Below are 15,605 nucleotides of genomic sequence, written 5' to 3'. Positions count from 1 at the left end.
GTTCCGAGTTCCAATTTATGACGCAATTGTAAGGAACCAATTGTGTTGTAAGTCTGAGGACTGCCTGTACCCATATCTCAAGTGTGTATACAGCATTGAGGGAGACGAACAAGGAGGGAAAGGAGAGGAATACTATGGTACAAATGATGAAACTGAATAAAGAAGAGGACATTTTGTACAACTATTGAGAAAAAAAACTTCCTTACACTAAGGTCTTGTCTACAAATCCCCAGCCAAAGGCATTAGAGGGGTGCAATTGCAAAAGCGCTCTAATGTGTTGTGCTCCAGCTGACCCATGTAGAACCTGCTGGCACATGCATAGTTCTATTTTTCATAGGTTTTTTTCCACACTTTTTTTTAAAAAGAGTGCCCACTCTTTTAGCTTTATACAATTTGCATACAAAAAAACATTTTTAAAGGATTCAAAGTCACGTTTATCTGTAAGACACTTTGTCTGAGAAAACCCTCACTGACTTCAATGGGGGCACATTTCGCCATGAGCACCAAAAACCTTACAAGAAGGTGTATTAACATAAATCAAATAATATGTATACACACAAATGCACGGGTTAAATATAATTTCCAATTTAAATGCCTAAATATGTTCTTGCACTCTCAACTACACAGCTCAACGTCCCCAGGCTCATCTACTTGTTTTTGTGTTCACATTAAAGCATGAATTTTTGGTTTTTAAGTGCCACCTGTTGGAAATACTAAAGTATGTTCAAGTACAATTCTGTGCCCAATTAGGCACACAACTGCAGACTTTACATGGGCAATGCAGGTGCATCTTTTTAAAATTTAGATCTGTATTGCGTGAAGCAATGACGCAATCTCATATTGGGGCTTAATACGCATGGGGATTAGCTTGTAAAACCAGATCTACAGAAGCAAAAGTTGTTGTTTTCCAGTGATGACAGTTTAAACAGGAAATTCTTGATTAAAAAAAAAAAAGAAAGAAAGAAAAATTAATTATTTGGATCTGCTAGTCTGCACGAGACTCTTCCATAAAAATTGAGCACTGCTTAATTACAGTATGCTAAATCAATTAGAAGACTGCAGCAATTAACATAGCAGACTTTATCAGCCTAGTTTGGGGCAGGCAAAAATTAAAGATTACGTAATTTGTTTATTTCCAATATAGGGAATCACACATAAGGGTATTTTGTCAAACAACTGCAATTTATTCCTTCAGATTTAGGGGAAATTGTAACTGTAGAGTTAATTTTCTCACAGTATGCTGCTCCATCTATCAACATACAACCAAAGCTTTATTTTATCTGTGATCCACTCACATATATATACAATTAAGTTTCCCTAACCAGTGATTTAGGTATAAATGTAGCGATAGAAGCACACATTCTATCTTGAATTTAAAATATGTAAACAAAAAGAATTTCTTATGTTGCCATAAAAGTAACTGAAAGCTCTACTGAAATACCTTCTCAGTTTCTTTAACAACATTTTAAAAAATCAAGACTTTACAGATCCTCAACTTTGAGACAATCAAGTCTGGTTAAATCAAAAGTACTGAAACATTTAACAATAACATGCTTTTAACAGAATAGTAAAGAAAATCAGAATGATTATTTCCATAATCAATTGATATCTACAGTAATTTTGCTGCAAAAATATATCTATGTGGAAAAAAAGTTAAATTAATCCAAGCAGTATAACTTCTGACCATAATAACCCAAATGTTCAGTGAAGTCACTAAATAAGCCAAATTCAGTTCTGTTCTTTCACCACTTACACTGAAAAATACTATCAAATTATGTTAAAATTATTAATGCTTTTTTATGTCAAAGCGAGAAAACAAGAATAATTCAGTTAACTGAACACAAGACTAAATTTTGTTCTGCAAGATAATACTCTCAGATCATTTTTCGGAACACAAGTTTCTCTGTTCCTGATCATGTCACTCTTGGAAGTTAGACATAACTGTACATAGTTCATATTAACCTCACTTATAATTTCTAGTCTTCAGTATTTGTGCATCAGTATGTAAACTGTTCCTTCCTGGCTCCTCACTACAACCTTATAATTGTTTGGGCTACTTCAACTCAGCTAATCCTTAAAATTGCTTCTGCACTGTAAAACAAAACTTCATTTGTTTAACAGTCCAGCTATGCCATTTAGCACAACTACCTACATTGTACACCAATTTTGTTCCTACTTAGCTTGCATATCTGTTTTCTCCAATTCTATTGAGCACTAGACTTAGAACTCTATGTACAGAACAAAGGTTTTAATATTAATACACAAAATGTATAGCATCAGTCATGCATTATACCAGATGTACCAGGCCAATTCAGTGCAGATGCTTGGCAATTTTTGAAACACTGCCCAGAATCATGAAGGTTGTATCTGTCTATGGTGCTGAAATATGTAAACCCCTCCTTCCTTCCCAATTTCGCGTTACCACTCCAAACCCCATTTTGAGAAACAGATCGTTAGTTCATTCTCTGGGTTATTCTTCAAAAACAAACAAACAAAAAAAGGAATTGGCAACAAGTTTCTGTATTAGGCAACGAGAGCTACCAGACGCCCATGCCTATGTTCGGTACAAGCATTACCCAGTGATACAAAACGATACAAAGGAGTTTGAGCCTCAGCCTCGATCCTGGCTAACGGAAATCATTACAACCAATATCCAGTATCTAGACTCCGACTCTCGCTGCAAATCTACCCCTAGCTCTTTAATGTCTCTCTTGGAATAAAACCCACAACGTACATTCATGTTAAGGGCAAGACTGGGAAGCAGGCGAGCCGACAGCCCCACAGGTAAATGCACTGCATCGTAAGGGAACATTTCAAAGAGGGATGGGTTTCCCCCAATAAGGTGCAACCTTCTCCTTTTCTTTTGTTCTCCAACGGCAGGAGGATGTGTGTGTGTGTGTGTGTGGGGTCCTTACACCTACAAATACATGGGTGGGGGGTAACAAAGGACCATACGCCACGGGGATTAATTTGCATTAGCCTCCATCGGGCAGCGGGCAGCAGCATTTTGCGTCTGCGAGGATTAGCCCCATGGAGCCCGGACTTACCGTCCCTATCGCAGAGCTGAATCGCCTCCAGGCTGAGATTCTTGATCACATCCTCGCAGGGGCTGGTGGGGCTGCTCATGCTGCTGCGATCCAGGCGCGGAACCTCCATTGTCCCCTTCTCCTTCTCCTCCCTCGGCTTCTGCGGGCGGCCGCACGGTGGGCAGCGGCTCTGGCTCCCGGCGGAGAGGGGCGGACGAGCTGGCGCGGTGGGTGCAGAGCTGCGCGCTGTAGGGGGTGGAGGCAGAGCAGGAGCGAGCGGATTTGTCACTGCAGCGGAGCGGGGAGGGGAGGGGGCAGCAGAGAGACGCGCACTCATCACACCTCAGGCTCTGCATTTAAAGGGGCCGCCGCCCGGGGCTGCTGAGTCAAAGCCACAGCGGGACAAACACCTCGCTGTGCAGCGGGCGGCGGCCGAAGGCCTCCCTCTCCCGCTCCCGCGCCCTGCCTATGCGACGGCTCTGGCGGCTCGGCAGTCCCAGCTGCGCCAGCACCAAGCCCCCCCGCCCCATTCCCCGGGCGCCCGCGGCGGGAGGGGTCCTGCAGCCTCTCCCCCCAGGCCCAGGGCAGCGAGCAGCGGCTTCAGGCCGGGCTCACCCCGGAGCGCTGGGCGGGGACGCTGCAGCCCTGGTCCCCGCGGCTGCCACTCCGGGCGCCATCTCCTCCGGAGCTCACAGACCGGCCCTGGCAGTGCACAGCTCCCCGCCTGCCAGGACCTGGCTCCCAGACGAGGAAATCCACTCCCCCATCCTCATCCCTCCCTTCCCCCCTGCACCGCTCCCCAACTCACCCCATCTCCTCCCTTCCCCTCTGCACCGCTCGGCTCTCCCCAGCGCACCCCCTCCTTCCTCTCCACTCACCCCAACCCCTCACTCCTTCCCTCCTCACACCGACAGGCCCCCGCCTCACCTTCAAGCGCGCACGGCCAGCCCCAAGCATTCCCCACTACACACCATGTGAGCGCCCCTCCCTCACGTGGCCGGGCCCCTGCCACACGTGGGTGTGATGTCCCAGCCGGAGGGGGAAGCAAGGCAGAAATCCTAGGAAGGGCCAGGCCACACAGCAAAACAGCCTCCCTGGGACATTGAAGTGCCACCCAGCCTGAGCTAGCCCAGCCAGGGGCTTGACCTGCTCCTGGTACAGCTCACCCCAGCAGCCTGTGCTCCCAGGATTCCTGCTACACCCTTGCCCTTGCAATCTTCAGGCCTTTTGCTCCTGCTCTGGGCTCTGTGTCTTGCACATGGCTCTGTGTGCTGAGGGAGGTAGGTCTGGCCCCTCACAGCCTTCTAGGAGTACAAGGGAGGGGCAGGAACAAAATAACCCCCCAAAATGCTATGAACAATCCCCATGATAATCATGGTTGGGGTAGGGATTAAATACCCTTGCAGCACTTGGATTCACTTTTATCTCCAGTTTTTTTTATCTCCAGTCTTAAAACTGTAGCCCATGTGTACAATAGAGAGAAACCTCAGGTCCCTTTCATGTGATGCTGCAGAAGGTACTGGGGATTAAAAGGACAGCTGCGGTGTTAGGGTATGGTGTCTCCACAAGCTGTATCTCCAACTCAAAGGTGAGGGTGGGTGCAATTTCCTCTAGTTTAGGTCAGTTAAGTGCAGTCCATGTAGCTGCTAGCCTCACTAGACAAAGTTTAGGTAGCCCTACATGGACATAGGAAACTTCATTCTGGTTTTGGTTTGTATTTTTTGGCCTGCTTCCACACAGTGTGGTTTCTTATTTCAGGGTTACTCTCACACATGTATTTGTATTGATTTTCCATTTCTGAACAAATATGTTACTAACACCACCCCAAAATTACAGTGAACTGCAGAAGCACTATACCAGTGGTGGGCCACTGGGAGCTGTAGGCAGCCATGCAAATGTAAACAAATAGTCTGGCATCTTGCCAGGGGCTTACCCTGATAGGCCACTAGCAGCCTGTCAGTTGCCCACCACTGCACTATACACATTCAGGCCTGGTCTACACAAGGCAGCTTACCCAACCTAGCTGTGGATGCAGCTACACTTAAATTTCATAACTCCCCTGCTACACTGACTTAATAACACCACCTCTCCAAGTACTGTAGCATCAAGGGCAATGTAGTTAGGTAGATGCAATAGCAGTGTAGACACTGCATTACTTACATCGACTGTTATTAGTCGCCAAGAGCTGTTCCACAATGCCCAACAGTGACCGTTCTGGTCACTGCTGTGAACTTTGCTGCCCAGGGGCCAGGTGGCCACCCCTCTTCTTTAAAGTCCCATAAATATTTTAAATTCCTTGTCCTGATTGCCTAGCTAGCAGCTCCCCACTGTTGTGTGCAACTGCTCAGCTGACCATGGCAGCTACACGCTGCAAACACACTCCTGTCTGGAGTACACAGGAGATGTTTGGATCTTCTGAGTCTGTGGGGAGAAGAGGCTGTGCAGGCACAGCTCTGATCCAGCCCTGGAAACATCAATCTCTCTGAGCAGATTGCTCGGGGCATGCAGAAGAAGGGCTCCAAGAGGGACCAGCAGCAGTGCCATGTGAAAGCTAAGGATTTGTGGCAGGCATACCAGAAGGCGAGAGAGGCCAACAATCTATCTGGTGCTCAGCTGCAGACCTGCTGCTTTTACAAAGAGCAGTGTGCCATCCTCAGCAGAGACCCCACCACTATCCGCAAGAGCCCTGTGGATGCTTCGGAGGAGCCTGAATCACAGCCTCCGCCATGAACAGCGAGGAGGAAGAGTGGACGAGCAATAAGAGGAGTATGGGGGACAGGTGAGAGGGGGATACAGCCACGCAGTGAGCCAGGATATGATTTTGACTCCAGCGCAGTCCAGCCAGTCCTGACACTTGAGCACAGACAAGTCTGATGCAGAGGAAGGAACCTCTGGGTAAGTATGCAGGTTGTTTTGAAATTACAGGGATGGAACCCCCAAAGTAGCAGGACACATCTGTTGATTTACCTTTTTTTTTTATTTTTTAACTTCTGCTAGAAGAGGTAGTGAAACAACCGAGAGAGATAAATTTCAGAGTAGCAGCCGTGTTAGTCTGTATTCGCAAAAAGAAAAGGAGTACTTGTGGCACCTTAGAGACTAACAAATTTATTTGAGCATAAGCTTTTGTGAGCTACAGCTAAGGTGCCACAAGTACTCCTTTTCTTTTTGAGAGAGATAGAGTTACTATCTGCTTTTCTTTCCCTCTAGAGTTAAGCAGAGGGAACCACACAGAGCAGTTTGTTTATGTGCATTGGCATGTCCCGTGAATCCTCCGTAGAAATCTCAATTAAACTTTCATGGAGGTACTCTGTAATCCTCTGCCAAAGGTTGCTGGGGAGGGCTGCTTATTTCTTCCGCTGTGGTAGGATATTTTCCTGTCATTCAGTGATTATTTCAGCAAGCATCATTACAGTACACAGGCATACAGCATACAGGCCCAGGCAGCATCAGGACCCCAGCAGCAGCTGTGCTTTCTTGGCCTTTGTTACCCTCAGGAGTGAGAGATCAGCTGAAATCACCACTACCTGTGGAAAACTGTGCCTGTATTGAGCCCCATTGTCCTATGAACATATACTCATGCCTGTGAGCTAACCCCACACTCCTCTCCCCAGAGCCATACTCACTAGGCTGGTGCTCTGACTGGCACCGTGCTGTATCAGTCCCAAGGAGAAGTGAGAATGTAGTGCTTACAACTTTTGGGGATCAAGGGGGTGAGTTCAGTATCCTAAGTTTTGATTTCTGTCATGTATACACTAACAATGGTAGCTCTGCGGGTTGGGTTGTATCTGCAGCTGATCCTATTGTAGCCTTGAGGGTTTCCCCCTCCACACCCACAGAAGGCATGAGCCAGATAAAGAGAAGAAAGAAGAGAACTCAGGTTGACACATTCCAGGAGATGCTGCAAGCCTGTGCTGCATCAGAGAATGAGACTAGGGCATGGAAGTTGATCCTTGCAGACAGCATGGAGATGGAAAGAGAGGAGAGGAAAAAAGCCTGGGAATCCAAGCAAGGAAAGGAGAGGGAGAGTCCCCAGAACATAATGGGACCTCTCAGGCAGCAAACAAAGATGCTGTTGTAGACCTGCAGGTCCAAGAATCCCATGCTCACCGCTCTGCAGCCCATAGACAACTCAATGTCAGGATGTCCCTACACCTCCATCCTCAACATTCCACGTGACATCAGGAGTCACTACATTACCCCTACCACTCCACCTCAGGGGACATTAAAGACAATCAAAGCTCCACATATACTGACTTGTGAAAAGGACATGGTTGGTGTAGGTGTACCTGAAAATGGAAATGACTGTTCTTACCCCTTCATAATAAATTAAAGCAACTCAATTTAAGTTTTATAAAGTTCTAAATGTGTTTTAGTTACCTGGTTCATGTTACAGAATTAAATTCTATTTTTTGGAACATAATTCATCTTTATTAGGTCACAACATACACTGGCTGGTGCAGGGCAGATCTGACACCCCCAAATCGCCTGTTACTTCATTTTGACATGGAACCCATAACATCGTTCTCAAACAATATTAATAGGTGCATTGGCAGTATTATATTCTTATGCACACAGCACTCACTGCAAGATTCATACTGGGCTCCAAAAGAACAAGGCCAGGTAGAGCACACTACAGCAACTCATACTACTTTGGCTCACTATTAAAATGTTCCTGAGCCATACAGCTCCTTGTTGAAGTCTTTTTATAGCCCTTATATCTGGCCATTCAAATTCAGCAGACAGCCACTCCACTGCCACCTTCCACTTCAGCAGAAACTTTCCCCCTTTTGCTTCACAGATAATATGCAGGACACAGCAAGCAGCAATAACCATTGGGATTTTTTTCCTCACTGAGGTGCAGTTTCGTACATGGACACTGCCAGCAACCCTTCAGACGATCAAAGGCACATTCAACTGTCATTCTGCACCTACTGAGCCTGTAGTTGAAGCGCTTCTTGGTGCTGTCAAGGTGACTGGTGTACGGCTTCATGAGTCACAGGAGCAAGGGGTTTGTTCGGTCTCCCAAAATCACTATTGGCATTTCAACATTCCCAATGGTAATCCGTTGGTTGGGAAAGGAAATCCCTGCTTGCAGCTTTCTGAAAAGTCCTGTGTATTGTCATATGTGCGTGTCACGCACCTTCCCTGACCAGCCCACACCAATGTCAGTAAAGCATCCACAGTGATCCACCAGCGCTTGCATTACCATAGAAAAGTAGCCCTTTCTGTTAATATACTCTGTGGCAAGGTGGTCTGGTGCTAAAATAGGGATCTGGGTGCTATCACCCTACTGCCGTTTGGGAACCCCAAATGGGAAACTCGTTGCTGCAAAACCATCCACTATGGCCTGCACATTGCCCAGAGTCACAGTTCTGAGTAGCATGAGGTGATTAATGGCCCTGCACACTTGCATGACAACTGCCCCGTGGTGAAGTTCCTGACTCCAAATTGATTCCTGACTGACCATTCACAAAACATCTGTACCAAGTTTCTACGTGCAATCGCCACTCACTTCTCAACTGTCAGCATGGCTCTCATTTTGGCGTCAATGCACTGGAGAGCTGGGGCAAGTTCGGCACACAGATCCAGGAATGTTGCCTTGTGTATCCAAAAGTTCTGCAGCCACTACTTTATCATCCCAAACCTGCATGACAATGCGACCCACCCGTAAGAGCTTGTTTCTCAGGCCCAGAACCATCACTCCACCATCTGCAACTTTACTCCATGAATGCCACCAACAACTTTGAATTATTTTTTTCCGTGTCCCACAGAAATCTAGCCTCTAAGGAATCATGTTCCCTGCAGCTCCACAAATACTGTAGGATCAGTCACCTTGTATTGCAATGCTCATGACTAAGGCTGCGGATCAGTCACAGAGGTCATGGAAGTCACGGCTTCTGTGACTTTCCGTGACCCCCATGAATTTTGCAGCGCAGGTGTGACTGACCCCACGACCACCCTAGCAGCCTGGGGACCAGCCGCACTGGTCACTGCTCTGGCAGCCGGTCCCATTCACTGCCCTGAAGCAGCGGTCTGGGACCAGCAGCAGCGGTGGAGGGGCCCCGGGCCACCCCCCCCCCAGACCAGCAGCGGCAACCGCATGGCCCCAGGCCCCCCCACCCAGACCGGCTGCGGTGCGACCCCGGGCCCCAGTGATGGTGGAGCCCCAGGCCATCCCGCAACCAGCAGCAGCAGTAGGGGGGAAGGCCCGGGCCCGTCCCCCACCCAGACTGATGGTGGCGGTGGGGAAGGGGCCTGAGCTCCTGAAGAATGTTGCTGGGGGATAGGAGAGAGGCCCGTCTCCCGCCCGGACCAGCAGTGGCGGCAGGGTGGGTCCCTGGCTGCCCCGCACCTCCCCCCCCAGCAGCGGCAGGGTCCCAGGCTGCCACCGCCACCCCCACAGCAGCAGTCTTCAGTAGCGTCCCCCTCCTAGGAGGTAAGATTTAGTCACAGGTATTTTTAGTAAAAGTCATGGACAGGTTATGGGGCTGTGACTCTTTGTTTATTGCCCATGACCGGTCCATGACTTTTACTAAAAATACCCGTGACTAAAACGTAGTCTTACTCATGACAATAGTGCAGAGCTGTGCAGGCTTCATGCTTCTGTCAGAGATGGCAGACAGTGAGGAGGTATGCATGGGTTTGCAGGCATTTTGAAAAGAGGCATCAAATATTACAGATTGCAGCTGAAATTACGGGAAGGAAAAACACTGCATTATGGGAAGTGTAACCCATGGTATCAGTCATCCCTGCACAATTTGTTTCAGCCCCAAGAGGCATTGCAAAATCTTGTCAATACACCCCATGCTGGATGGTGGTTAGTTGCACAGTAGGACAACTACCCATGTTGCACTTCACTCTGCATTTATGCAAATACTCGTGATGAGCCAGAGGTTGGCCACCCCTGCTCCATGCTATTGTAACTGTTCATACTGCACAAAACTCTCCTGATTTCAAGGCTGAGTTTTACTTACTTCAGTTTCACATAATTGCTCCAGATATTTCCTTCCTGCACCACCCTGAAGAACTTCTTTTATTCCTTGAAGTTGATGCTCTTTAGTCTCTCAATCTCTCCTCCTCTATTAATTCATTTCTATAGCGATGAAAGACATTTATACAGCCCCCACAATCATATTACCTAGTTCTCAAACACAGTATTACAATTTACAGTTAATTTGAAGTTGTTCCTGTTCTTGAATACCTGGAGAATTCCTATTTCCCCTTGCCTCATTACCCCTCCCACACAGGTCTTTACTTCCTTCTCTTCCCCCCCATCCCCCTTTTCTGTTACCTACAGAAAACTTTTGAGCAAAGATGGATTTTGTACTGAGCTCTGAGAACAGCCAGCCTTGGGTGTGTTCCAATTCCCCCACGGCCATTAGCCTCTCAGCTGCCTTTTAGCAAACAGCCTCCAGTTTATCTATACCCATTTTTATACCAAAACTAGTATGCCTTTTTGAAGAAAAGAATGGTTAAGCCACAAATACTGGTGGACCTCAGTGCATTATTAGGGCAGCCAAACCTACCACAGCTCTTCTTTTCAGAAGCATGGAGCACACACTCTCTGGATCTGGCTGTGGCAGCATTTTGAGGGCACTTCAAAAATACTTGCCAGTGTACAGCCAATAGCCAGCCCCATAAAAGGACGGGCATCAAAGCATTTTTTAAAATCCAGGGGACAAATTCATCCCTAGGGCCACTCCACTGACTTTAATGGAATCATATCAGGGAATAATTTGTCCCAAAGTGTCTCAAAGCACACAGCACTTTCCTTAATATTTCTCTTACCTGAGAAAGTACGGTGCTGTGGTTGTCCTCCTAATAAGGAGTAACACTCAAGCCCATTTATGTTTGTCAAAGAAGACAAAGTCTCAGCATATAAGCAGAAAGTTTGTTCTATGACAGATTATCCCAGACAGTGTTTAGCAAAAATGTCACATACCACAAATATGGGTCAACATTACATAAGGGAAGGGCTGACAGTAGTAGTACAATATTAGAGACAGTACAGTGCTGTGTACTTAGGACTGCAAGAGCTTGCAGAGATTTTGCCACAACATCAATCTAGCTAGCTTTTAGCATTTTCACCAACAGAGTAACAGGATATTTCCAGACAGTGATTTATACAGCTGAACGAGGGAGCGCGCCTGTTATGCACTGCAACTTTATGCAGTAGCGGAGGCAGCATTTGGTAGCACGTGTCACGTGTATCAGGGAAACGTGAGACATGTCACACACTTTTTCTGGCTATGGTAAATCATCTCCGCTGCTGTTTCTTAGCCTGGGGGCCATGACTTTCAAGGTGGGTCACAATGCTGTTGGTGTAGGGTTTCCAGTTAAAAGAAAAATTCACACTGCTCTCCTGTGATCTGGGCACATACCCTCTACACACATGCTTCCTAGCAGAAAAGCCAGTCCCATCCAAGGATTCGGAAGCATGGGGGGAAATGAGATTGTGTACCCTTTCCTTCTCATTACTGTGCTCTGCTTTTCGTATGCTAGGTTACCACTACCAGTATTGCCAACCCCAAATGTTCAAACATCATGAGTCAGACTCACCAAAAACCATGAGTTTGGCTTTAAAATCATGACATTATGTAAAAACAACAGATTTGGTCTTTTTATTTACCTTCTGCTCTTTGAGCCTTTAGGATGCACTGGGGTCACATTTTGAAGATTTCTCCACAGTCATCTGGGCTAGAAACGTACTTTTTCCTTTAAAAATGAAGGCTGAAATAATCACCCCACACACACACACTTGACTCCAGGAGCTGTGGCTTTAAGGAAAACAATAATTATCAAGAGACCCAGGACAAATCATGACAGTTGGCACCACTGTGAGTTCAGTGGGCTCAGAGGCTGAGTGGGGCAGGGGGCTCCGTGGGGCGACTGAATTTTTGTAATTTAGAAAACAATTCCTTTCCATATTTTCAGGTTTCATTTACAGTTGGAAAAAAAAATCTTTTCCAGGCAATGGCGTGACCCCAAATTCCCAGGTCTTCCCTGCCCCCAGGTAAGAGAGGCATCTATTTATTATGCAGTGGGCTGTGGAAGCAGAGAGTGCACAGAAGCTATGTAGATAGCTTGCACGGGAGTGGAAGAAAGGGATTTTATATCCGTTTTCTGTTTATATTGGTATTTGCATTTCATCAGGATAAAAAAATTAAGTACAGAAATGTGGAAAACATCAAAGGTAGGGTCCTGAATTTAGGACGGACCCTAACAGCTATTAATCAAATGTTATATTTTATTTACCTGGGAATAAATATTTCTATCTTATAGTCATTCTTCATCTTTAGCAGCAGTTACATTGTAACAATATGGTTTATGCGATATCATTCCAAAGGATTGTGGGGGATGTAATCACAAAATAGTTTGAGATTAGGGTAAAAGCCAGATACTTTGACAGCTGATAGCATCACAAGAAGAAAATTTGAGACCTCTTAATATAAGGTGTGCCTGGGTACAATTAATTTATGGCATAAGAAAGCCTAGTTTTCACATCACAGTCAAAATAGCATGAACACAAGGACCTAGACATGCCATGACATGAGACTCCTCTGTTTTTTTACTCTCTTGCTTGGAATGGGAAGAAGCCCCTATTTCCACTCAAAGAGACAGGGGCAGTGGCATGGGTCCCCTTTCTTCCTCCAGGAATGGCAACAGAGGACCCTTTCCCCTGAGGTGCAGCACTAAGAGTCCCATCTCCCTCCCTCAGAGGTGGCAGCAGCCCCTGTCCCTCCCCCCAGTACTTAGCTTGGCAGCCAGGGTGCACCTACTTGGGTAGGTGGGCTGGCCACATATAGAGTCCTCTGCTGAACTGGTTGTTTGCAGGGTTCACAACTCCTAGGTGTAGTTAACTCTCCATTGAGATGCACACATCTTGAAGTGTTGTTTCAGGCTGGGGGAGAGCAAACCTATATACAAACCTATATAGTATGTATGACTTAATCTGGCCCTCCTATTCAAATGACATACATGACACCTGACCCAAAATACTGAACCCCTATTCTGTAATCTGGATATCCAATTTCCATCCCAGTGTGAGCACTGTAAGCAATTAAAAGAAAACTGTACCCATTCTGCTCACCTCAGACATACAGGAAGATGCCAAATTAATTACCAGTTTATTCATGCCACTTAAAGATGCTTCTTTTCTTTTGAAATTTCAATTTTCTGATGTGAAGGTCAGTTTTCCTTTATAAAACATGAACAAACTTTGGAAGAAGAGGAGGTCAGTCAAACAAAAATCCTATACTTGTATTTACATGTAATCTATTTATTGGCTTATGAACACACAGTCCTCAAGACATTGTGTTGCTGTTTAGAAATCTCATTCCTCAAATTTATTATTTTGCTTTTACACAAGTTAAACCTCATTTTATTAATCCTAGATCTTTAGAGAACCTCTAGATCCTTTTATAATTTTTCTATATCCCCTGTATTGTTTATCACTCTTCCTAGTTTAGTATCATTTGAAAATTTAATTAGTTCATTACCCTACACATAGTTTATGAAGATATTGAACAAAATAGGACCCCACATCGATCTTTGTAGGACCCCACGGAAAGCTTATCCTTGGCTATGTGGACTATCATTTATAATTAAGGCTAAGATTTTGTCATGGTTATTCTTAGTAAAAATCATGGATAGGTCACAGGCAATAAACAAAAATTCACGGAAGCTGTGACCTGTCTGACTTTTGCTGCTGCAGCTCCATGGTTTTCCCCACCACCTTGATGTCTGGGAGCTGTGGGGTTCCCCATCCGCCCACGGCAGCTGGGAGCTGCAGGGAGACCATATTTCCCAAAGAGAAAACGGGACACCCCAGGTGTTTGCCTGAGGCATCCCCCTTCCCCTGTGTGAGGTTGTCACCTGTCACTGGAACCCTCAGGAGGGCCCCCTCAGGAGTCTGTCACCTGTCCCTGGAACTTTGCAGGGTGCCCCCTGCCACTGCTGTCACTGGAACCCTGCCAGGGCCCCACTGGCTGTTAGCTCCAGAGTGCTTTAATGATGAAGCAGAGAATGTCAGGGAGGTGGAGCCCTCCCTTGGGTATGGCGAATCGGGGAGACTGCTCTGGGCCCCATGCTTTGGGGGGCCCCACAGGAGGCGGGTGGGGAGGTGAGGTGAGGCAAGGAGCCCCCCTACCAGAACCTCCCCCTCCCCACAGCGCCTCCTGCCTGCTGGAAGGCCCCACTGATCAGCGCCTGATCTTCCCTCTTAGCATCTATCATAGATCAGATGTTTTGTGGTATCAGGAGGCGCTAGGGGTGAAGGGAGAGGAGCGAGGGCGCAGTGTGCTCGGGAGAGGGGGCGGAACTGGGCAGGGAAGAGGCAGGATGGGGCCTAGGCAGAGCCGGGGAGGGGAGCACCCCCCGGCGGATTAGAAACTCGGCGCTTATGTTCTGGGCCCCACACCGCCCTAGGGACGGCTCTGCACGGAGGTCTCTGGAAGTCACGGATTCCATGACTTCCATGACCTCCGTGACATAAATGCAGCCTTATTTATAATTACTTGCTGTCGTTCAGTGATGAGCTTTTGATCCATTGAATCGTATTTCTGCTCAGGCCAACTGGATTAATTATTTCCCTTCGGCTATCATGCAGCACTGTATCAAATGCCTTACTGAAGTCCAAATGTTAACTCTATATTCTGTATATCTTCTAGCTTTGTCTACGAAAAAAACTACCAAAAAGGCTATCTAGTTTGTCTAACTTGATTTATTCTGTTATATCTGGTCTCATGATGCTATTCACCTATATGCAAGTACTTTTTTTTGCTTTGAATAGTTACTCCATTTCTTTGAACCTGAAAGTTATGCTCATAGGACAGTGGTTTCCAGAGTTACTCTTTATTCCATTTTTAAAGACCTGTGATATGCTCACACTCTACCAGTCCCCTGATGCCTCTCCAATTCTCTGATTTTTAAAAAATAATTACTAGCTGTTTAGAAAATTCTATAGATACCCTAGGGTGCACTTCACAAGGGCCTGTTCAAGTGCTTATTTTTAATTAAGTAATTCTGAGTTCCTATTTTCCAGAAATTCACAATTACATTGTGTATTTCTTAACCAAGTCATTATTCAAGGGTCTAATCCTGCTCTCATTAAAGTGAATGGCAAAAGCCCCATTCACTTCAGTACGAATATGACCTGTTTCCAAATTTTATCTACTTATTACCAAGTTTTCAAGTAAAGTTTTTTTTTGGTTAAACATTTTGTTGCATGTCCCCTTAGGAGTTACAAGGAGACTTAATATGTATCACCTTAACCCCCACATAGCAAATAGCATCATCTTGCTACCCTTGTTTTTTTCCTTCAGGACGCAACTCCTGCCATATAAAAGCCTGTTTTGCTCTCTTCAGTTTTCTTTTCTATTGCAATTAATTTTTATGGTTACTTTTGTAAGCACACTGTGGTCAATTGTCTTCAATTTTCCTCATTTTCACTGAAGCATAGTAAATTCCTGCTGAGTTTCCCTTGTAGTAACTTTTAGAACCTTTCCTTTCCCTCTTTTCCTCCTTCCACAAAGATATTTTTAAAAGTTGTAGTCTGCCATTAATAATTCTGTGCACCAA

The 15,605-nt window shown here is 45.9% G+C and overlaps 1 protein-coding gene across 4 annotated transcripts in view; it reads right to left on the bottom strand.

The window, feature by feature from the left end:
• PHYHIPL (phytanoyl-CoA 2-hydroxylase interacting protein like) overlaps nt 1-15,605 on the bottom strand; it is a 90,846-nt gene that overhangs the window by 52,966 nt on the left and 22,275 nt on the right. Inside the window, exons 1-2 of one of the 4 annotated variants that reach the window (XM_073353377.1) lie at nt 10,001-10,106; nt 3,048-3,314 (exon numbers count right to left, since the gene is read on the bottom strand). The exons of 1 other annotated variant lie outside the window; for it this stretch is intronic. In XM_073353377.1, the coding sequence (XP_073209478.1) occupies nt 3,048-3,314; nt 10,001 (268 nt within the window). In that variant the 5' untranslated portion in view covers nt 10,002-10,106. Of the gene's footprint in view, nt 1-3,047; nt 3,315-3,953; nt 4,026-10,000; nt 10,107-15,605 lie in introns of those variants that run through there. 2 more of the 4 variants (XM_073353380.1, XM_073353376.1) reach the window with 2 other exon arrangements.

This window comes from Lepidochelys kempii, chromosome 7 (genome assembly GCF_965140265.1).
Source record: "Lepidochelys kempii isolate rLepKem1 chromosome 7, rLepKem1.hap2, whole genome shotgun sequence".
In the NCBI taxonomy this organism is placed as follows: Eukaryota; Metazoa; Chordata; order Testudines; family Cheloniidae; genus Lepidochelys; species Lepidochelys kempii.
The sequence above is the reverse complement of the archived record's forward strand: the minus strand, read 5'-3'. Positions and strand labels throughout refer to the sequence as shown.